At 44.4% G+C, this 24,888-nt stretch overlaps 1 protein-coding gene across 1 annotated transcript in view; it reads left to right on the forward strand.

Moving 5' to 3' along the window:
- The window catches only part of bin1a (bridging integrator 1a), a 126,117-nt gene that overhangs the window by 31,069 nt on the left and 70,160 nt on the right, over positions 1–24,888 (forward strand). Inside the window, exons 6-8 of the mRNA XM_072468306.1 lie at positions 609–701; positions 13,306–13,391; positions 21,180–21,255. Of these exons, the coding sequence (XP_072324407.1) occupies positions 609–701; positions 13,306–13,391; positions 21,180–21,255 (255 nt within the window). The remainder of the gene's footprint in view (positions 1–608; positions 702–13,305; positions 13,392–21,179; positions 21,256–24,888) is intronic.

Genomic DNA, 24,888 nt, shown 5'->3' on the forward strand with positions numbered 1-24,888 from the left:
CGAAGCCAAGCTCTTTTTAAGTCTATGAAGGTTGATGACACTTGTTGAACATTATCCTAACGAGATCAGTGAATATAGACTCTTTGGATCCTTGAATTTTGGGTTTCGATTTACAGTATGTTATGTTTTTTTCTCGAGCACTCTTGTGAAATGGTCATTCCCCTCAAGCTGGAGCACATTAGTTGTTGGTCAAACCTCGGCATCTGAATCCTGGACCAGAAGTCAATCCTGACTACTTGCACCACTTGAGGCTTATCTACAAAACCACTCTCTCGCTCGTGCACTGTTTCACCCTCTGCCCCACCACGTGCTAAATGTGTTGCGTTGTGGAGATTGGTAACTTACTGTGACTAACTGCTCTTCTGTCTAATTAACTGTTCTTTGCAGCTGACCTGCTCTTGTTTAACTGTGTTGCTGGGAAGTCCACGAGAAGCTGGTGTATCTGTGGCTCGGTGCTGTTGATTAATACAATGTTATTCTTTTCCCCCCCACCCACCTTTCCCATGCCCTCTCTTTTTCACTCCACCCCCTCCATCCCAACTTACCAAGCTGTTGCTCTTGCTGTAATCTTTTCTGTGTGCTTTTTTTGTGTTTATTTTCCTCCCTAGCCTGTCTCGTTGCTTGAGAAAGCTGCGCCTCAGTGGTGCCAGGGGAAACTTGTGGCGCATATCGTTGCTCAGTCCAACCTGCTCCGAAATCAGGTGACCACATTGTTCCTTTTTTGCCTTTGGTGTGGTGTATCTGTGGCTGCGCTTTACCGTCCATCTGTTTGTGCTGTGATAAGTGCTTTACGCTCTTTGTGTCTCTGTCTTGAACACTGTAGAGTTGCAGCTGATGGCAGACTGCCGCACAGTCCATTGGGTGCTAGATTATAGAAAGACCAATTTTGTTTCTCTTCTCCTCTCCATGGGAAATATACAATTATGGTGCAAAAGTGATCTTTGCGAAAAGATACCCGAAAAAACTCCGCCAATTCCTGCTCCAGTTCAATGCAGCTCATATTTGTTTGGAGATTGTTGAGGCCATCTCAGTGACTGACTAAACGTAAACCATGCTGAGTTGAGCATCCCAAGTTAATGTTTAACAGGAGCTTCACCTCCTCGGGAAAGTGTGCTCCAATTTCCATGAAGCCTGTTGTTGTAACTGTTGCTGGCTTAGTCTGTGAATAGCTTGTTCCCCTCAAAGGGGAAAGCAGTCTATGGTCATCTGAGACTGGTGACTTTACTTGAGTTGGTTGTTGCTCCTGTTACTTTTCTAGCATGATGATGATCAAGTGGGCTTACATTAACACTGCAATGAGGTTTCTGTGAAAATCCCCTTCCGCCACACTCCAGCGCCTGTTCGGGTACACCTGAGGGAGAATTCAGAATGTCCAATTCACCTAACGAGCACGGGAGGAAACTGGAGCACCCGGAGGAAGCCCACACAGACACAGGGAAAACATGCAGACTCTGCACAGACAGTGACGCAAGCCGGCTATCGAACCCAGGTCCCTGGCGCTGTGAAGCAACAGGGCTACCCACTGTGAATTTGTTAGGAATAGCCTAGAGTGTATACCTGCTAGGTTTGGGGGGGGGGGGGGGGGGGTGGGGGGTAGCTGATCAAATGTATTCCTGCCCAGCCATGAGTTGGTCAAAGTATCCATCCCCTTCCCTCATCCACATTTTCAATATTTTTATATCTGCGCAAGAGAAATATTCAAAAAAATTAGACCTTTATTGCCGTGAGTTTTTATTCCACGGTTGAACACTGTCACAGAGAGCGACCTGTCAATCCTGGAGTGCTGGCAACCTGAGTGGTATTTGGAAACGGTAACCACAGAATATGCTGTAAATTCCGATCAGGGAGCATGTAGGAGGAGAAGCTGTTAATGTTTCAAGTCAGTAACCTTCTGTTCCAACTTGAAACATTAACTCTGTTTCACTCCCCAGTTGCTGGCTGACTTGCTGCATATTTCCAGCATCTTCAAGTCACCATGCTTGTTGGGTGATGGGGTCATGGGTATATAGAAAATATTTTATTGAGGCAATTCTCGGACATGCCCAAAACATGTGTATATGATTCCCCCGCAGCGCCCGCACCTGTCCTCCACCTCCTCAAAAAACCTACTCATCCAGGCTGCAGTCATATGAGCCAAGTGAGCCACCTTGAGCTGGATCAGGCTGAGCCTGGCACACGACTAGGATGCATTGACTCTCTTCGGGGCCTTCTCCCAAAATCCGAATTCCAACTTTTCTCCCAGCTCTTCCTCCCACTTCCTCTTCACCTCCCCAATTGGGACCCCTTCCCACGCCATCAGTTCCTTGTATATTTCAGAGACCCACACCACCTGTTTTAGACATCTTATCCTGCAGTCCCGTTTTAGACATCACCTTTATCCTGCAGTCCCCTTCAAGGGAGGTGAGGGAAGCTTGGGACCTGCCTCCGAACAAAATCCCATACCTGCAGGTACCGGAACCCATTTCCCCCTCCCCCGGCAACTCAAACTCCTCTATCTCCTTGGAGAAACCCTGCTCAATGAAAAGATCTCCATCTCTCTCTCTCTCTCTCTCTCTCTCCCTGCCTGCTGCCACCTCCTGAACCCCCCAGGGAGCGAACCTGTGATTGCCACAGATTGGTGACCACACCGACGCCCCCTCCCTTCTCATGTGCTGCCTCCATTGCCCCCACACGCTCAGAGCTGCCACTACCACTGGGCTTGTGGAGTACCGAGCCGTCGAGAATGGCAGAGGTGCCGTTAACAAAGCCTTCAAACTCGTGCCCTTCTAAGATGCCACCTCAACTGGTCACAGATATATAGACTAGATTAGGGAAGGATGGCAGAATTCCTTAAGATGCTGTCAATTAAATGGATTTTTACAAACCACCCAGGCTAATGATGGCCTTTAAAATAGTCTGTGTTTAAACTACTATGATGAACTTTAATTCTTTATTTAAAAATTAGTATTTTATGGGATATGAATGTTACTGGCAAGGCCAGTTTCCAATTACCCTGGCGTGGTGGTGGTGAGACGTCTTCTCAAGTTGCTGCAGTCCATCTGCTCTCAGTCCAGGCCTCTGGATTACAAATCCACCTCCCACCATGACCTGTCTTGAACTTTTAGCTCCCTCAGACGTGTAACCTTCTGAATTGGTTTCATTTCTAACCACTGGCTTTGAAGCCTGTCCAGATTGAGGTGTTTTCTGGCTGTGAAGGGGCATGGAATTACGCCAATATTATAGTCCTAAACTATTATCACCATTGGAAAATACTCATTCTCTAGAAAAAAAGGAAAACATTTCCATGTGTATCCAGAGCTAATATAAACCCAATAGGAAATTCGGGGGGGATATTTTTTTTAAACCCAAGAATTGGGGAGAAGGTGAAGCACTCTAGTGGAATAATTAAATGTATCAAATGCATCTATGATATGCAGCTTGAGCGGAAAGCTAGATATTCTTTACCTTATGACTCCAGGCTATAACATGCATGTAAAAATGTATGTTGTCAGAGTAACTCGTGACTCTTGAGCGGGAGGGGTTATTTCTTATTCATTCATGGGATGTGGGCGTTGCTGCCTAGGCCAATATTTATTGCCCTGAGGGCATTGAATCAAACACAGCTGTGACTCTGGAGTCTCGTGTAGGCCAGACCAGGTAAGGGCAGCAGATTTCCTTCCCTAAAAGATGTTAGTGAACCAGATGGTTTTTAAAATTATAATTGACAATGGTTTTGTGGTCATCATTAAACTTCCAGATTTAGAACATAGAAAACTTACAGTGCAGAAGGAGACCATGCAGAAGGAGACCATTCGGCCCATCGAGTCTGCACTGAATGTTTTTGAATTCAAATTTCAATATCTGCCTTGGGATTTGAATCCCAGAGCATTACCCTGGGTCTCTGCAGTACTAGTTCAGTGACAATACCACTATATCACTGCCTCCCCATGATTGGTGCCAATGGCATGGGGTTCGATCCATGTTGCATTTAATGGACAAGGTTCAGGGGCATTTTGATACTGCTGACCTTTGAGGAGCTCCAACCCAAGCTTGGGGAGGGTGCTTCATCTGTGGGATCACTTCATTTGTGGCCCCTTAATACCAGCTGTGGTTCAGTTGACATCACCGTCTCATTGGAGTCATAAGGTCCAGGATTCGAGCCCCACTCCTAGACTTGAGCACAAATCCAGGCTCACTGCCCAGTACGATATGAAGGAAGTCCTGCACTGTTGGAGGTGGCATCTTCTAGCAGCATGGTAGCACAGTGCTTAGCACTGTTGCTTCACAGCGCCAGGGACCTGGGATTGATTCCCGGCTTGGGTCACTGTCTGTGCGGAGTCTGCACGTTCTCCCCGTGTCTGCGTGGGTTTCCTCCGGGTGCTCCGGTTTCCTCCCACAAGTCCCGAAAGACGAGCTGTTGGGTGAATTGGACATCCTGAATTCTCCCTCTGTGCACCCGAACAGGCGCCGCAGTGTGGCGACTGGGAGCTTTTCACAGTAACTTCATTGCAGTGTTAATGTAAGCCTACTTGTGACAATAAATATTATTATTATAAAGTTTATTTATTTTGGATGAGTCTTTAGACTGAAGACACTTTGATGTGAAAGATCTCTAGCACTATTTTGAAGAAGAGCAGGGGAGGTTTCTCCGTCTGGCCTGCATCTGTTCCTAAATTAGCATTAGCATATTTAAAATCTGGCCATTGTCACGTAACTAATATTGGAGTTTGTGATGTGTACATTGGATGTCATGTTTACGACAGTACAGCAGTACCTACACTTCCAAATGACTTAATTGACTGTAAAGCACTTTGGGGTGTCGTTAGATTTGTGAAAGGTGCAATATAAATTATTTCATTCCTTCCTGCTTTGGTACATCTCTAGGTTGCCTTTACCACCATGCTAGCTGTTGACTTTTCTATTCATGAATGGGATGTGGATGTCACTGGGTAGGGTAGCATTTAATGCCATCCCCAGTTGCCCTTCAAGGTGCTGCCTTGAACCACTGCAGTCCTGTGCTTGTTACTTTGAAGCCAAGAATTCTTCAGTTGAAGAAAGAACATTCATTAAGGAAGTGTCAAAATACTTTACAACCAGTGATGGCTTTGGGTTGCCCTGGTTTTTATGTGGAGGAAAATGTGGCCACCTGTTGGTGCATAGCAGGATCCCACAAAATGGCAAATGAGGGTAATCTGTTTCGGTGTCTGCTGAGATATGAACATTAAATCAGATACCGTAAAACATTTTTCCCCTGTGACAAATCTGTGCTATCTTTGTCCCTTTCTTAAATTGGGCCTTCTTGAAGTCTTTTTTTCTATTACAAAATCGGCACTCAACAATGTAGTACTCCAGTGTGGCTCTGAAGTGTTGACCTGGTTAGAAAGTAAATGGACAAACATTTTTAATTTTTAATTATTAAAAAAATTAAATGGGAAAAAACACTTGAATTTTATCGCTTAAATATTTGTCATAGTCATACACTACAGAAGACGCCATTAAGCCCATCAAGTTTTTGCACTGGCAAAACTACACTAAATCTACACTAATCCCACTTTCTAGCACTTAGCCAGTTGCCTTAATGTTATGATATTTCAAGTGCTCATCCACGTACTGTTTTCACACCTCGACCATCCTCCTTGGGCAATGCATTCCAGACTCCCACGACCCTCTTTGTGAAGGATTTTTTCCCTCAAATCCCCTCTAAACCTCCTGCCTCTCTCTTTAAAATCATGCCCACTCATTATTGGCCCGCTGCTTCCTATCCACCGTGTCCATATCACTCATAAGAACATAAGAACTAGGAGCAGGAGTAGGCCATCTGGCCCCTCTAGCCTGCTCTGCCATTCAATGAGATCATGGCTGATCTTTTGTGGACTCAGCTCCACTTTCCGGCCCGAACACCATAACCCTTAATCCCTTTATTCTTCAAAAATCTATCTATCTTTATCTTAAAAACATTTAATGAAGGTGCCCCTACTGCTTCACTGGGCAAGAATTCCATAGATTCACAACCATTTGGGTGAAGATGTTCCTCCTAAACAAAGTCCTAAATCTACTTCCCCTTATTTTGAGGCTATGCCCCCTAGTTCTGCTTTCACCCGCCAGTGGAAACAACCTGCCTGCATCTATCCTATCGATTCCCTTCATAATCTTATGTTTCTATAAGATCCCCCCTCATCCTTCTAAATTCCAACGAGTACAGTCCCAGTCTACTCGACCTCTCCTCGTAATCCAACCCCTTCAGCTCTGGGATTAACCTAGTGAATCTCCTCTGCACACCCTCCAGTGCCAGTACATCCTTTCTCAAGTAAGGAGACCAAAACTGAACACAATACTCCAGGTGTGGCCTCACTAACACCTTATACAATTGCAGCAGAACCTCCCTAGTCTTAAACTCCATCCCTCTAGCAATGAAGGACAAAATTCCATTTGCCTTCTTAATCACCTGTTGCACCTGAAAACCAACTTTCTGCGACTCATGCACGAGCACACCCAGGTCTCTCTGCACAGCAGCATGTTTTAATATTTTATCATTTAAATAATAATCCCTTTTGCCGTTATTCTTACCAAAATGGATAACCTCACATTTGTCAACATTGTATTCCATCTGCCAGACCCTAGCCCATTCACTTAGCCTGTCCAAATCCCTCTGCAGACTTCCAGTATCCTCTGCATTTTTTGCTTTACCACTTATCTTAGTGTCGTCTGCAAACTTGGACACATTGCCCTTGGTCCCCAACTCCAAATCATCTATGTAAATTGTGAACAGTTGTGGGCCTGAGGGACACCACTAGCTACTGATTGCCAACCAGAGAAACACCCATTAATCCCAACTGTTTGCTTTCTATTAATTAACCAATCCTCTATCCATGCTACTACTTTCCCCTTATTGCCATGCATCTTTATCTTATGCAACAACCTTTTGTGTGGCACCTTGTCAAAGGCTTTCTGGAAATCCAGATATACCACATCCATTGGCTCCCCGTTATCTACCGCACTGTTAATGTCTTAAAAAAATTCCACTAAATTAGTTAGGCATGACCTGACCTTTATGAACCCATGCTGCGTCTGTCCAATGGGACAATTTCCATCCAGATGCCTCGCTATTTCTTCCTTGATGATAGATTCCAGCATCTTCCCTACTACCGAAGTTAAGCTCACTGGCCTATAATTACCCGCTTTCTGCCTACCTCCTTTTTTAAACAGTGGTGTCACGTTTGCTAATTTCCAATCCGCCGGGACCACCCCAGAGTCTAGTGAATTTTGGTAAATTATCACTAGTGCATTTGCAATATCCCTAGCCATCTCTTTTAGCACTCTGGGATGCATTCATAATCTTATACACCTCGATCAGTTTCCTGCTCTGCCTTCTCTGCTCTTAAGAAAACAACCTGAGCCTATCCAGAAAATCTTCCATACCAGGCAACATCCTGGTGAATCTCCACTGCACGCTCTGCAGTGCAATCACATACTTCCTGTAGTGAGGTGAGCAGAGCTGCACAGTACTCCAGCTATGGTCTAATCAAAGTTTTGGGTTGGTGTTTTTTGCCTTCATCTACATACCCAATCACCACCTCCAATATCAGTCAAATCTATTAGGCATGACCTCCCTCGGACAAAGAAATGCCGACTATTCTTGATCAAACCGTACCTCTCTAAATGGCAATTAATTTTCTCCTTCAGAATTTTCCCCAATAGTTTCCCTGCCACAAGTCATAGAGGTTTACAGAATGGAAGCAAGCCCTTTGGCCCAACTTGTCCATGCCGCCCAGTTTTGTTTTTTTTCCTACTAAACTAGTCCCAATTGCCTGCATTTGGCCCATATCTTTCTTAAAATACAAAATTGTACCCGTCTCTACTACTCCCTTTATGGCAGCTCGTTCCAGCCATTCGCCACCCTCTGCGAAAAGTTGCCCCTCTGGACCCTTTTGTATCTTTCCACTCTCACCTTAAACCTACGCCCTCTAGTTTTAGACTCCCCTACCTTTGGGAAAAGATGTTGACTATCTAGCTTATCCATTCCCCTCATTATTTTATAGACCTCTATAAGATCACCCCTAAGCCTCCTACGCTCCAGGGAAAAATGTCCCAGTCTATGCAGCCTCTCCTTATAACTCAGACCATCAGGTTCCGGTGGCATCCGAGTAAATCTTTTCTGCATTCTTTCTAGTTTAATAATATCCTTTCTATAATAGGGTGACCAGAACTGTACACGTTATTCCAAGTGTGGTCTTGCTAATGTCTTGTACAACTTCAGCAAGGCATCCCAACTCCTGTATTCAGTGTTCTGACCAATGAAACCAAGCATGCCGAATGCCTCCTTCACCACCCTGTCCACCTGTGACTCCACTTTCAAGGAGCTATGAACCTGTACTCCCAAGATCTTTGTTCTGTAACTCTCCCCAACACCCTACCATTAACTTGAGTAGGTCCTGCCCTGATTTGATCTACCAAAATGCATCACCTCACATTTATCTAAATTAAACTCCATCTGCCAGTCATTGGCCCACTGGCCCAATTGATCACAATCCAGTTGCAATCCTAGATAACCTTCTTCACTGTCCACTATGCCACCAATCTTGGTGTCATCTGCAAACTTACTAACCATGCCTCCTAAATTCTCATCTAAATCATTAAACTAATGTGAGACTCACTGTTCTGTAATTCCCTGGCTTATCTCTACCACCCTTCTTGAAAAGTGAAACTACATTAGCTATTCTCCAATCGTCTGGCAACTCCCCTGTGGCCAGAGAGAAATTAAAAATTTCGAGTCCGAGCCCCTGTAATTTCCTCCCACAGCAGCCTGGCCCACAACTCATCTGGGCCTGGGGATTTGTCCACTTTTAAGCCAGCTTAAACCTCCAATACATCCCATGTCAAACTGTTCAAGAACTTGCAGTTCCTCTCCCCAAATTCTGAACCTATGCCCTGTTCTCTCTTTCCCCCCACCTCACCCAGTGAAAACAGATGTTTAACATCCTACCAATGTCCTTGACTCCATGTACAGATTGGTCCTTAATGGGTCCCACTGTTTCCCTGGTTATCCTCTTCCCCTTAGAGATTCTCCCTAATCTTACCTGCCAGTGCTTTTTTCATGCCCCCTAAGTTCCTCCCCTGCACTTTTATACTCCACAAAGGCCTCTGCTGCATCACTGATTATCCCAATTAATGTTAGGGAAGTTGAAATCCGCGAATATAATTGCCCTATTATTATTTTTGCACACCTCTGTAAATAGACTGTTCGAGGGCCTAGTAATATGCTCTCAGCAATGTGACATCCCTACCCACAACCTCATTAGAAGACCTTTTCAAGATATCGTCCCTCCTTACTGCAGTAACTGACTCCTTGTTTAATAACGCAAAACGCGTTAGGACATTCAGGCAAGATGCAAAACATCTTGCCTGAATGTCCTATAACCGAAAATGTCCTATACCCTGAAATGTTGTTGCTAATCCCGCCCCACCTTGAACCATGTTTCTGTGATGGCAACAATGTGTCAATCCACATCCTTATCCGTCTTGCCCATAATGTTCCTAGCATTGAAGTAGAGGCCATCCAGCCTCTCTTTACTCCCTTGGAACTCAAACATGACTGAACTCCCTCAACTAGTATGCAGTGTCCCTATTGCATTCACGTTCTGTCCCTTCCTGCTGCTGAACAAGTTTAAACTCTCAACAACACTCTCAAACCGACATACAACCAGAATGGGCTCAATATCTTTGTATGTCCTGCTTTTTAATCTGCTGCATAGCTCCCCGAATTCTTGATGCAAGACTTCATCCTGCATTCTACCTATATTTTTGGTATCCACCACTACCTTTGACTCCACCCTCCACCTTTAGGATGCCTTGCAACCATTCAGTGACCTACCTGAACCTGGTCTTCAGCCGCCAATCTAGCTCTGAAACCTGGAGCTCTAGTTTATACAGTTGGGAGCACTTTCTGCACATGTGGTCATCTGTGACGTTGGTAGGGTCCGTGACTTCCCATATATGATAGGTCACATTCTACTCTGCTGACCTCACCTGCCATGTTTTGAACTTAACTTATTTTGTCTTGCTTGATAACCTTTTTGTAATTAATTGTTCTTAACAGAAACTACTCCTACCTTAGTCTCCTTGTCTAATTCTACTTTGGCCTACGTATCCTTGTATTACTTATAATTACTTCAAGTAGAAAATTGTTTTGGGCTTTTTTTTTTTTTAGAAGCTAGAACTCTTAATGTAGCTTAATGTTGGCGGCACGGTGGCAGTGGTTATAGCACTGTTGTTTCACAGTGCCATGGTCCCAGGTTCGATTCCCGGCTTGGGTCACTGTCTGTGCGGAGTCTACACGTGCTCCCCATGTCTGCGTGGGTTTCCTCCGAGTGCTCCGGTTTCTTCCCACAAGTCCCGAAAGGCATGCTTGTTAAGTGAATTGGACATTCTGAATTCTTCGATGTACCCAAACAGGTGCTGGAGTGTCGCGACTAGGGGCTTTTCACAGTAATTTTATTGCAGTGTTAATGTAAGCCTACTTGTGACAATGAATATTATTATTATAAATTGGAGAGTAATAACTAGTTACCAATCAGCTCTCTCCCTTGTCGCCTCTACTCGTGCAGCAGGGAAAGACCCATTCTCAATCAATCGACCTGTAGCTTTCCTGTGATGTGACTCCCTTTGTTTTCGAACGTGTCCCCAGACACTTGGGAACCCCCCCCCTCCACTCCCGTGGGTATCCCCTGCAGGTCTGTCTCTCTGCTGCTCCTCCTGAAGGAGAGTGATGCAAGCGGGGCTGTCTTTATCCTCTCTCCACTCCTGCGATAACTCCCGCATCTCCACCTCTCCCACTCCTCATGAAGGGAAGTGCAAGTATAGAAAACAGTGAGCACTTTTGTTTCCTCCTTTTTACTTGGAAAATACATAGACCAGTTATGTTTATAATGTTGGTATTTATGCTGTACATCATGGAAAGGATATACTTATCTCTAGGTTCCTCTTGATCCCTTCTATGCTATTTGCCTCAACTCTCAGTTCTATATTCTAACCAGAATTCCCTATTAGTTTTATTTCCAAATTTTGGACTCCTATGCGGAAGTATTTGTTTTTATGTTGAGTCTACACTATCGGGCTTTAAAAGCTCTATTAGCTCTGCCTTTTTTTCTAGAGAAAAGAGCCCTAGTCTGTTCGTTCTTTCCTGATGATTCCAACTAAGGAGCTAATTCAAATGCTCATTATTTGTAAAAAAAAATCATCAATTAGGTGGTTAAGTAGCATGGATGAGGATTTGGGTTCAAACTATAAATGGACATCATTCTGGTGGGAGTGCACTCAATTGCTGTGACCTAGAACAAAATACTTCTAGTGTATTATCACATCAGGTACTTGGCACCAAGCCGTGTAGAGGATATTGGGTCAGATGACCCAAAGCTTTATCAAAAAGGTAGGTAATGTAAGTGGAAAGTGACTGTAGAGAGGTGGGGAGGAAGCCAAAGCTTTGACCCTAGACATCTGAAGGATTGGCCACAAAGTGTGGAGCAATTAAAATTGGGCAGAATTTGAGGAACATAGAAATTGTGGAGAATTGAGGCTGGAGGAGATTCCAAACACACAGGGGTGAGGCCATGGAGCGATTTGAAAACCAAGACGGTGTTTGATTGGTAACTGATTTATCTCCTTCCTGAAATCTTTTTTTCCTCAATGGGATATGTCTTGTGAACTATTTTCAGAAATATCTGGCATTGCTGATACGCCGTCCTTCGTGCTTAACTCCTTTCCCAATCCATTCAACCACCTCTGCCCTCGTTCCTTTATAATTACCCTTTCTGACCCATGTTTCTCAAACACAAATAGAATACTAACTTCTACCATATTATGGTCACTGTTTCCTCTGGGAACCTTTATTCTGAGATTGATGTTTATTTATCCTGTTTAAAAGTTAGATGAGGTGGAACTTCTTGGAATCATTACTCTTTGGAATTCTCTACTGCGGTAACCAGTAGAGGCTGGGTCATTAAATATTTTCAAGACAGAGTTGGATAAATTTTTGATCAACAAAAGAGTCCAGGGTTATATGGGGCAGGTAGGAAAATGGAGTTTAAGGCCATTAATTGGATCAATCCTACTGGAATGGCGGAGCAGGTTCTGAGGGACCGAATGGCCTCCTGCTCTTCTAATGTCAACATTTAAACTGTGTTCTATGTATTTATTTTACGTTTTGAGGGGTAGAACCTATTGTACCGACTCTTGTGGCTGTTCGAGAAGACGATCAATATAGTGACCTAAATTTAATGTAGTTCGGTACACACAATAAGGTGTGTACACAATAACAGGGCAGTTTGTAAAATGGACGAATAGTGCCATAATCCTTTGGAGAACAAGTGATCATGTCTTGAAGCTGCCCATTCCCTTGTTCTTTATTACTGCCATGCCCTTTTCCCAGAGGCATTTTTTAAACCTATTTCCTGTGTGGCAACCACCTTTTACTATAACATCGCCACTCAGCCAGTCAGTGGCACATTGAACCTGTAGATGGACTTGCTTCCAGTTTGCTTTTCATTACATTTTCCAGCATCACAACTTCTGCTCTCTCTCTATCTTGGGGTGGCATCACTGTAAATGCTGTGTGAGGCACAACCATTCAGACCAGAATCTCCTTGCTTCATGGAGATTCAGTTGGGCTAAACTGGCACACACATCGAGTCCTTTAGACTTAGAACATAAGAACATAAGAACTAGGAGTAGGCCATCTGGCCCCTCGAGCCTGCTCTGCCATTCAATGAGATCAAGGCTGATCTTTTGTGGACTCCGCTCCACTTTCTGGCCCGAACACCATAACCCTTAATCCCTTTATTCTTCAAAAAACTATCTATCTTTATCTTTAAAACATTTAATGAAGGAGTCTCTACTGCTTCACTGGGCAAGGACTTGACCGGCTTGAGGTTAAGAATGTGGAAAATAAACTGCCTCGTGTTCCTTGCTCCTGATCGCTTTCTGGGTTCTGTGCGAGAGGGGGATGTCAGCTGTGGACAGGATTGGTATGATGCACTCCGTGGTGGAAGGGTCGATCAACGCTTCACTGACCAGCGAGATAAGAGACCGGAAGGGAGTAAATTGATGATTGAAGGAGATGGGAATTGTTGGAGAAATTTAGTTAAGTTTCTGGAATGTTGGCCTGACCACATCTGCTACCCTATGTAGAAGTCTCCAAGTACCCTCCACGTGTGACATTTAGTCTGGCAAGCAGTCTTTGTGAATTAGCTTTGGCTTAGATTTCCAGTCTACCTTGGTCGTTCTTAAAATGTCAATTCAATTATTTATTTGGGGTTTTCTTTGTGTTTAAAGGCAGAAGAAGAATTTTTAAAAGCCCAGAAAGTGTTTGAGGAAATTAATATTGACTTGCAGGAAGAATTGCCATCACTATGGAACAGGTGAGTGAGTGCTTGGTATCTGGAGTGCTTTTTTTATTATTGTACTGGGAGATACCAAAGGTTGGTCTGCTGCTCTAGCTTGTGAAAGTCAATCGAAAAAGTCTTTTACTTGTCATAAATATATGAAATCTGCACAGTTTTTGACATGGGTCTGGTTTTCTTAAACTTTCTTGAACCTTGCCTTGAATGCAGTAAGAACAGAACAGAAAATGCTACAAACACTCAGTAGGTCGGGCAGCATCTGTGCTAAGTGAGTGTTGATCTTAATTTTGTTAAAGCTCAATGTAAACCACTTTCTGATTGGGTGCTTCGTTGCTTTCTGTACTCGACTTGAGTTCAACAATTTCAGACCCTAATTTCTACCCCTGTTTTGTTCGCATTTTCAACTTGGCAGGATTACCTCGTTTTTCCTTCAAACAGAAGCTGTTTCTCATTCTGCCATTCACACCACCTCTGGAAATCTTTGTTCCTTACTTGACCCGTTACCACTCCCTTGGCCCTGCACCGTTAACTTTCTTTTTGTCATTTAGTCACTCCTGTTTTCCACCCTACCAGTGTATCAAAGACCTTCCCTTTTGTTCTTGAAATTTCCAAACGTCTAGCTTTCCCTTGTTAAAACCTATTCCTGCTTTTCCCTGCTTTTCCCAGTTCTGATGAAAGCTCTTCAACCTGAATCATTAACTCTGTTTCTTGCCTCAGATGCCACCAGGCCCATTGAAAATGTTTCCACCGTTTTCTGCATCTAGTTCAGATATCCCTCTGCTTTTTGATTTACTTCTGAAACTCTCTGTAGTCCGTGTTGGATTCCTTTCAATTAAAGTCTGCACTTCAACCACCCATAGAATTATAGAATCTTTTGGACACCGAGGCCGCTCAGTCCATTAGGCTTGTGCTAGATGTTCACATGGCTTTTCAACTAGTCTCCATTTAACTGCAATTTTTCACCAACCGAGTAGTGTCCAATTCCCTTTTTGGAATGTTACTGTTGAATTTACATCTGTCATTCTTTCAGGCAGTGCATTTCAGATCCATCATAACATAATAATGTCTAAAAAAAGAAGAAAATCTCTCCTTGCCTCCTGGTGCTTTTGCTAATTAGCTGAGACCTGTGTCCTCCTGCCAGTGGCTTTGCAGAAGCTATCAAAATGCTTCAAATATTCCCTTTCTACCCCAATGCCCCCCTCCCATAGTTTTACTGATTTGGGATATTCTGTTGCTAAGCTGGACAGACCAGTCTGTCTGTTCTGTTCAAGTTCTGTATCAAATCCTCCAGGAGCGTAGGATGATTTGCTCGACAAGGAGTTAAAAGGATATGGAGTCGAAGCAAGTCAGTGGAGCCGAGATTCCGATCAGCATTGATCTCTGAATGGCAGAATGTGCTCCAGAGGTGGAATGGCTGTCTAGTGTCTCGGCTCTGATGTGGCATTATTCCAATATACCGGAATGGGATCAGTTGAGGACTGATTTTTTTTTTTTTTTTTTTTTTTTTTTTTTTTTTTTTTTTTTTTTTGCTGCTATTGCGAAGATCTTCAAAACATTCTCTAGTTTTGACGAATTGTGTTTCCATGACTAGATTGCGGACAGTTCTCTGGCAGTGCAGGGAGAGTGGGCAGGAGGTGCTGCAATCATAGTCCACGCTGCCTACACTAACATTACTCATCTCCAAATTGGACACGGGTGTGAAGGATTCCTACCATAAGTGAGATTTAATGTGTAACATCTGTCACCCACAAATCTGAGGTTCAGGCGTCTGACTTAGTTTCCTGGATTATTAGTCTGGTTGCACAGTGCGTGCTCACTCGAGTGTTGCAAGGAAACTGTTCATTCGGAACATCTTGTTGAATTCTTACTTTTAACCCCGACCATGGGCCGGGATTCTCCACTCCCGCGCCGAAGTGCCCACACCGCTGTGAACGGCGTCGAGGTTCACGACGGCGCGAAACGGCCCCTATCCCGACCGATTCAGGGCCCGATAATGGGCTAGGATCGGGGCCGCGTCATTTACACGTGCCAGGCCTTGTCGCCGCGTAAAGGTGGCGCCGCATACATGACGCGGCCGGCGCCGCATAACTGGCGTCAGCCGCGCAGCGGGCTGACCGGCGCTAACCCGCGCATGCGTGGTTGCCGTCCTCTCAGAGTCCGCCCCGCAAGAAGATGGCAGATGGATCTTGCGGGGCTGCGGAGGAAAGGAGGTCCTCCTTCAGAGAGGACGCCCCGACGATCGTTGGGCACCGATCGTGGGCCACCCCACATTTGAGGTACCCTCCGGTGCAGGATCTCTTTTCCCCCCCCCCCCCCCCAGCGTTCCTGCGCTGTTCCCGACGGCAGTGACCAGGTGTGGACGGCGCCGGGGGAACCCGCCGTTTTGGGCTGGCCGCTCGGCCCATCCGGGCCTGAGAATAGCAGGGGTGCCGGAGAATCACCATTTTGGGTGTCTCGGGCGATTCTCCAGCCTGCGGCCCACGGAACTCGACTGGGCCGTTCCCGCCGCTTGGGAGAATCGCGGGAGGGCGTCGGACCGGTTTCGGGAGAAATTTTGGCAGCCCAGGCGATTCTCCCAACCGGCGCGGGAGTGTAGAATCGCACCCATGGTATTTTCCTGTTTTAGTGACAGTAGAGGCATGTTTCCCACACGAGTAAAGCATCCCATCACCTCCCAATTGCAGCTCGCGTAACCGTATGGGTGCCAGAACAAGACCAGATGTGACATTTCGAGGAAGAGATATAGAACCATAGAATTCCTATAGTGCAGAAGGTGGCCATTCGGCCCATCAAGCCTGCACCAACCCTCTGAAAGAGCAGCTCCCTCTGTGGGAGGAAACACATTCCGAGGATCTGTTGGACATTTTTTTTAATGCTCCCCCGCCCCTGGCAAGTACCATGTTTAATTTTCACCTGTTCCAAGAAATTGTTTAGAAGAAAGATGGCAAAGATGCATTTCTGGCCTACATTTCTCCTAATGTAACCCAAGCCTGCAAAGATGGAGAGATTGAGTGTGAGCATGAATTCTGGAAATGGAAGCAAAGTCTCGTCGTCTCTGTATAAGAGACGAGCGAGTTAGGACCGAGATGGCGGCAAAATTTATTTGCTCGCTGTTGTGGATCTTTGAACTTTTCAGTGGTTGAGTATGTTCAAGACTCGGTCGTGGGTGGCACAATGGTGCATTGGTTAGCACTGCTGCCTCACGGCGCACAGGACATGGGTTCAATCCAGTCCGGGGGACACTCCGTGTGGAGTTTGCACATTCTGCCTGGGTCTCACCCCACAACCCAAAAAGATATGCAGGTAGGTGGATTGGCCATGCTAAATTGCCCCTTTAATTGAGGGGAAACAAAATTGGGTGCTCTAAATTTATATTTAAAAAAAGACTGCCCTGAAATTTTTGATGTGGAAATACTGGCGTTGGACTGGGGTGGGCACAGTAAGAAGTCTTACAACACCAGGTTGAAGTCCACCAGGTTTATTTGGAGTCACTAGCTTTTGGAGCGCAGCTCCTTCATCAGGTGAGATTTTTGGGCACTATAGGAATCAAGGGATGTGGGAAAATTGGAGTTGATCTTGCTGAAGGGCAGAATGGTCAGCGACTGTATAGCCTACTCCTACGTTTCTCATGTTTGTTACAACCACATGATATTGGGGGTGGGGGGGGGGGAATAAAATGATTCCCCTATTCTATCCCTCCAGATCTGATCAGAAGGTTTTTTTTGTGAATTTACAAGGATGGAGGTATTAACTAAAAATCCAGTCAAGTAAAAGATTATAAAGATATTTGAAAATGTAAATCTACATCCTAACCTGACCTTCAAAAATATTTAAAATTGACTGCTTTCAAAGCAAAAAACGAGTCCACTTGAGTTGTTTGCTGGTGTCCATGGCTGAAACAATTTTTCCACTGCGATCTTGAAATTTGAAGCAGATAGACAATTTTCTTCCAAACTTAATGGAGGTGGGGTGAGCAAGGCGAGAGAACCCTGCTGCTCCATCGTCAATTTCTTCCAGACTCAGACTTGGCAGCTTACATGTTACTTCACAGCGCTAGGATCCGAGGTTCGATTCCCCGCTGGGTCACTGTCTGTGCGGAGTCTGCACGTTCTCCCCGTGTCTGCGTGGGTTTCCTCCGGGTGCTCCGGTTTCCTCCTCCAATCCAAAAATGTGCAGATTAGGTGGATTGGCCATGCTAAATTGCCCTTGGTGTCCAAAAAGGTTAGATAGGGTTATTGGGTTACGGGGATAGGGTGGAAGTGAGGGCTTAAGTGGGTCGGTGCAGACTCGATGGGCCGAATAGTCTCCTGCGCTGTGTTCTATGTTCTATATTCTGTAATGTAACAGCCATTAACTCCTGAATGATCCGCCTTCCATCTTGAACGAGGAAGAACACCAATGGCGCTATTGTCCTGAAAGACACCTCTGTTTGAGAAATAGCTTCATAGAGATTTAACTTTGTAGAAATGCAAATGGAAGAGCCCTACAGTTTTGGTTCATCTTTTGAATTAGTTCTTGGCATTATTTGTGAGTTTCTATAGGAAGATGGCTTGGCATTCTCATGGTAAATCAAATTGGAACCTTTTAAAAACTGGTAAACTTGCCATATCAAGCTTGTGGTGGCCATCTTAAGTCAGGATCTTTGCTCATTTTTAAAACTGATCCTCTTAATGTTTCAATATATACCCAATCAGCAGATGAAATAAAGATTATTGCACCTGAACAGGTCATATCATCGTGACAGGTTCTTCAAAGGTGTGGCCAATTCTGATGGGTATATCCTACTGAAGATCCTGTGTGTGCTGTTAGACCAGAAGACATAAGAACATAATTATGTCAGTCAGCCCATAGTGTCTGCTCCGCCATTTAATCATGGCTGATACATTCCTCATTCCCATTCTCCTGCCTTCTCCCCATAACCCCTGATGCTTTTATTAATGAAGCACCTATCTATCTCTGTCTTAAAGACACTCAGTTACTTGACCTCCACAGATTCACCACCCTCTGGTTAAAGAAATTCCTCCTCGTCTCTAAGGATCGGCCTTTCAGTCTTGTGGCTGTGCCCTCTGTCCTAGCTTCTCGTGGTGGAAACATCCTCACCGCGTTCATTCTATCTAGGCCTCTCTGTATTCTGCAAGTTTCAATGATATGCCTCAACCGCTCCTCATATGACAAGCTCTTCATTCCAGGAATCATTCTTGTGAACCTCCTCTGGACCCTTTCCAAGGCCAGTGCATCCTTCCTTAGATATGGGGCCCAAAACGGTTCACAATATTCCAAATGGGGTCTGACCAGAACCTTGTACAGCCTCAATAGTACATCCCTGCTTTGGTATTCTAGCCCTCTCTACATGGATGTTGCATTTGCCTTCCTAACCAACTGAACCTGCATGTTAACCTTACAAAAATCCTGAACTAGGACTCCAAGACCCTTTGTGCTTCTGATTTCCAAAGCCTATGTCCTTATTCTTCCTACCAAAGTGCAAACCTCACATTTGTATTCCATCTGCTGCTTCTTTGCCCACTCTCCTAGTCTATCCAGGTCCTTTTGCAGCCTCCCTGCTTCCTCATCACAACCTGTTCCTCTACGTTTCTTTGTTTCTATGATGGGATTTAATTGAGATTTAGTTAATTTTTTTATGCTTTTATAAAGCATGGGTACAGGAGTAGGTCACACCTCAAGGCTGCCATGTAGTGGTATTGATGAATCATCTGATGGTTGGGCCTAGGACCGTACCCTGAGAAATTCTGCAGTGATGTCCTGGGACTGAGATGATTGACCTTCACAACCAACTGAACACCATTTGTCTGTTGTGGAAGAGAATTCCAAACTCCTATCCTTTGCATATAGAAGTGTTTCCCCAATTTCACCCTGCAACTCTTCGTGACTCCCAATTTCCATCAGCTACAAGGCACAAGTCTAGAGTGTGATGGAATACTCTCCACTTGTCTGAATGAGTGGAGCTCCAGCAACGTTTGACGACATCCAGTTCAATGCAACCCAGTTTATTGCCACCCCTTCCACAAACACACATTCCCTCTACCACTGTCTAACAGTGGCAGCAGTGTGTACCATCTACTAGCTGCATTCGTGGAACGCTTCTTAGGCAGCATCTTCCAAACTTTCAGCCATTCTCGTCTGGAAAGATGAGGGTAGCAAAAACATAAACTGTAAATTTCCCCCTGCGCCCACCCAAGTCTCTCAGCATCATGACTTAGAAATTATTGCTGTTCCTTCTCTCGGTGGGTTAAAATCCTGGAACTCCTTTCCTAACAGCACTGTGGGTGACCCTACACCACAGGAAGTGCAGTCACCCCATGTTAGGCCTAGGTAGGGTGCCGTGTGGCCACCTCTGCACTGGGGGGATTCTATTATGGATTCTCCAAAGGCCCTCTGCAACCGACATCCTTGCTCCTGTACCCAAGTCCTCTTTCAATGAAGGCTAACATACCATTTGCTGCCTTAACCGCTTGCTGTACCTGCAGGCGTGTTTTCAGTGACATTTTTTTTTTTCTTGTTTTTTCTATTACAACGCAGTACATGCCCTTCGGCCCTCGATGTTGCGCCGACCTGTGAAACCACTCTAAAGCCCAGCTACACTATTCCCTTATTGTCCATATGTCTATCCAATGACCATTTGAATGTCCTTCACATGGTGAACAAGGACACCCAGCTCCCTTTGTGCGCCATCATTTCCCAATCTGTTACCATTTAGATATTACTCTGCCATTTGTTTTTCCTTCTGGACAGGACAACTTTGCATTTATCCACTTTATACTGCATCAGTCACATTTGTCCGCTCATTCAACTTGTCTAAATCAGCTTGAAACCTCTTTGCATCTTTCTCACCACTCTCATTCCGAGTTTTGTGTCATCTGCAAACTTGGAGATATTACAATTGGTTCCCTCATCCAAATCATTGATATATATTGTGAATAGCGGGACTTGAGTACTGATTCCTGTGGTAACCTTGTCACCTTCTGCTGCTTTTTAAAAAAAGAAGCCATATTTTTTCCTACTGTTTCCTTCTGCTGACCAATTCTCACCATGCCAATATACTACCATGTATGAAACGTTCTATCTGGACTGTAAGCAGAACAACACTTTTCATTATACCTTGGTGCACATGACAAATCAGAGTGGCATGGCAGCACAGTGGTTAGCACTGTTGCTTCACAGCACCAAGGACCCGGCTTGGGTCACTATCTGTGCGGAGTCTGCACCTTCTCCCTGTGTCTGTGGGGGTTTCCTCCCACAAGTCCCGAAAGACCAGCTGTTGGGTGAATTGGGCATTCTGAATTCTCCCTCTGTGTACCCGAACAGGCGCCAGAATGTGGTGACTGGGGGATTTTCACACTAACTTCATTGCAGTGTTGTAAGCCTACTTGTGACACTAATAAAGATTATTATTGAAATCCAATCCAAACATTATTTTGTGAAATCCATGCTGACTTTGTCTAATCCCATAGATATTTTCTAAGTATCATTCTGATCGGTTTCCTCGAATATATCCTTACTGTGTGGTGTCCAGAACTGTTCTTCGTTGTCCAGGAGTTGTCTAATTAGGACTACATAGCTGAAGCATGACTTCTACCCTCTTATATTTTGGTCCTCTAAATGTGAAGGCTTCTTGTCATGTTTGTGCCATTATAAAGTTTTAATGATCCATATATTTGGACCTCCACTGCTTCTAATCATCTATCCATGGGGCGAAACACTTGATTTTCACCATAATGCAACTTTATACAGTGACTCAGGCCATGTATCAATTTACTCTTTGATGAATTCTGTTTTGTTTTTTTACAGTCGTGTTGGTTTTTATGTGAACACATTCCAAAGTATAGCTGGTCTGGAGGAAACATTTCATAAAGAAATGAGCAAGGTATGAGATAATTACTTGGCTTGATGTTTTGGATTCTAGCATTTTAAAAGTGTAGATTTGAAGTCCTCCCAAACTCTGCCCATGTCTTATGTTGCGCTAACTTCTGTTTCTCCATTGTCCCTGCTAGCTGTCCTACATTGGCCCCCAGTCAAAAATGTCACTGTGTACATTTTCATCCTTGAATCTATTCCCAGTTATAATTTCTCTCCCATTGGTGGCCACATCTTCCGTTGCCTCACCGCCCAAGCTCTGGAATTCCTTCCCTACACCTCTATGTATGCCTTTTACTCTTTCCACTGTTGAGCTGCTCCTTGAAACCTACTTTTCTGTTGTGTTGGGAGATCTGGCCCATATTTCAAAGTCATAATTCTTAAAGTTTCTGTGACGTGCATGGGGACAATTAAGAGCTATATAAAATTTTGTTGTAAACCAATTGTGATCAATACTTCCCAGTCTGAAGCATTATAGTCCTGAGTTGCATGGTTTTTGTCATTTAAGCAAATTTCTTGTATATTTTTTGCAATCAACAAAAATTGCCAATACTGCAGGGCATCAGCGAGATCAAGAAAAAGATAGACTAGCCACAAACACAGTTGTGGACAATGGATTCCAAACTTTGATCTTAAAATCTGTTGGATATTGGAAGAAGTGTAGATTTTTTTGGGGGGGCGGGGGACATGGAGAATGCGAGAGTGTTCGAATTATCTGTGACTAATCTTTAATGCAATGTAGAATAGGATAACTGGAGCAGGGCTGTCTGTCCCACGTTACTCTCTGATTTCTGAGAGAATATCATCATCTGAGTTCAAGGACAAAATTGTTTGTGCAATGACCCATGGCAACATAAAGTTAAAATTGGCGACCAGAGATGTAGATTGTAATTTCAGTTGATTGTTGCTTTTTAAGTAGATTTTTAAAAATTCATATATGAAGGAAATATTGTCATTGCTGCTGCAGGCTAGACGATCTAAGTCTGATTGTGTTTGTATGAATGGGCTAGTTATGCAACAGTGAATAATCCCCGTGTGATAGGATCCCAGTAGTTGACCCAAGCTACACCAGCACTTTGTGGGGATTCAGAAGTGTGGTGGTAATGTCACTGGGCTGGTAGTCCTGAGGCCCAGGATAACGGCCTGGGGCATGGATTCAAATTCCACCATGGCAGCTGGTGGCGTTTACACTGGGATTTACACAAGGAGGCAAACGGAATGGCTGAGGTGTTAATTGAATACTTTGCATCTGTCTTTACCAAGGAAGCAGATGATATCCAGGCCAAGGTGACACATGAGGAAACTCTGTCGCTGGATGAGCTCAAAATTTAGGGGCTAGTTTAGCACAGTGGGCTAAACAGCTGGCTTGTAATGCAGATCAAGGCCAGCAGCGCGGATTCAATTCCCATACCGGTCTCCCCGAACAGGTGCCGACTAGGGGCTTTTCACAGTAACTTCATTCAAGCCTACTTGTGACAATAAGCGATTCTTATTATTAAATTTATAAAGAGGTATAGGATAAACTGCTATAATTACAAGGCACAGGGACCAGATGAGGCCCATCCAAGGATATTGAAGGAAGTGAATGGAAGTTGTCGGGGTACTGGCCATGATCTTCCAGTCTTCCCTGGGCTCAGGGCGGTTTGGGGAGTGGAGAATTGCAAACTTTATGTCCTTGTTCAAAAAAGGTTCTATAGATAAACCCATCAATTACAAACTAAGCAGTTTAACTTTGGTAATGGGAAAGCTTCTAGAAACAATTATTCAGGATAGAATTAATGATCATATTGAAAAATGTGGGTTGATTAGGAAGAGGTGGCATAGATTTTGTGAGGGGGAAGATGGCGTTTAATTTGCTGGAGTTTTGAAGGGGTAACAAGAGTATTGATGAGGGAATGCTCTTGAGGTGTGTGTCAACATCCAAAATTCATTTGATACAATGCCATACCACGGACTTGCAAATCTTGGAATGAAAGGGACATGGATACAAAATTAGCTGAATAATTAGAAAGAGTGAGTGATGTTTTTTTTTTTTTGCCTGGTGGAAGGTTTGTAGTGGGGTTCCCAGGGGTCAGAATTGGGACCCTTGTTTTTCCCGATATGTTAACGATCTAGATCTTGGTGTGCAAGGGACAATTTCTAAATTTGTGGATGATGAAGCACTGAAACCGTGTGGAGGACCGTGTGGAACTCCAAAAGGGCATAGACAAGTTGGAATAGGCAGGTGGCAAATTAAGTTTGATACGGAGAAGTGAGGTGATTCATTTTGGTGGGAAGAAGAATGTGGAGGCAAATACAATAAGGGGCACAACTTGAAAAGATGTGAAGGAGCAGATAGACCTGGGTGTATATGTGCATAAATCAGAAGGTGGCAGGGCATGTGGAAACAGCAGTTGTGTCCTAGGCTTGTGGCAGAGTAAAAGAGCCAAGGACGTTATGCTGAACTTGTATAAGACGCTGGACCTCAGCTGGAATATAATAATCGCTTATTGTCACTTATTGTGTACAGTTGAGTGCCACACTATAGGAAGGATGTGAACGCATTAGAAAGAGTGCAGAAGACGTTTGCAAGAATGCTTCTAGGGATGAGAAACTTCAGTTATGAGGACGGATTAGAGAAGTTGGGACTGTTCCCCTGCGAGAAGAGGAGGCTGAGAGGGGGTTTGATAGAGGTGTTCAAAACCAAGGGCCTGGGCAGATGAGATGGGGAGAAACTGTTCCACTTGTAAAAAGGATCAAATTGGAGAGAGCACAGATTTAGTGATTTTGTAAAAGAAGCAAATGTGATTAGAAAAAGCTTTTCCCCGCAGCAAGTGGTTTGGGTGTGGAATGTTCTGCCTGGGAGTGTGGTGTAGGCCGGGTCCATCAAGGCATTCAAGAAAATAATGTGCCAAGTTATAGGGAGAAGGCAGGGGAATGGCACTAAATCATAATGCTCATTTGGAGAGCCATTGTCGACATGGGCTTTCTGCATTGTAATAATTCTTTGGAATTGAGTTAATGAATACAGCTGTTCTCGGGAATGGTGGTAATAGCCATCATCAACTGTTGTAAACGGCCATTGGGTTCACTAATGCCTTTCTAAGGGAGGGAGGAAATCTGCCATTTTTTCCTGGTCTGACCAACTGGTGACTCCAGATCCGAAACAATGTGGTTGACTCTTAATTGCTCTCTGCAATAGTTCAAGGGCAATGAGGGATGGGAAACCACGCTGGTCTTGCTATATCCCGTGAAAGAAAAATAAGTACAGCTGCACAGACTTGGCAAAACCTGTCACCCTGAATGTGATTAACAATTGTTGCTGAGCCCAACTTCATTGCTCATTCTCCACTGGACGAGGTCACAACTGCGGGAAAATATAGAAGGCAAGCTAGCAGTGTCAGTGTTGCTGTTTTCAGCTCTCACTCGCAGGCTCTCTGGCTTAACTCTCACTTGCAGGCTCACTGGCTTGCATGTTCTTTTTTCCCCCCCTCGCCATCTCCCCCAGAGGGCGAGCTTCAAGTTCCGATGTAAATTTACACAACAGAAATGGGATATTCAGTCCCACCATTCCATGCAGGTGCTTTCCCAATCTTCATCTCTTCCACACCTTGTAACTGATCCCGCTTCCTGTTAAATGCAGCTATGCTGGGTTTTTAAAAAT

This window comes from Scyliorhinus torazame, chromosome 2 (genome assembly GCF_047496885.1).
Source record: "Scyliorhinus torazame isolate Kashiwa2021f chromosome 2, sScyTor2.1, whole genome shotgun sequence".
Lineage (NCBI taxonomy): Eukaryota > Metazoa > Chordata > Chondrichthyes > Carcharhiniformes > Scyliorhinidae > Scyliorhinus > Scyliorhinus torazame.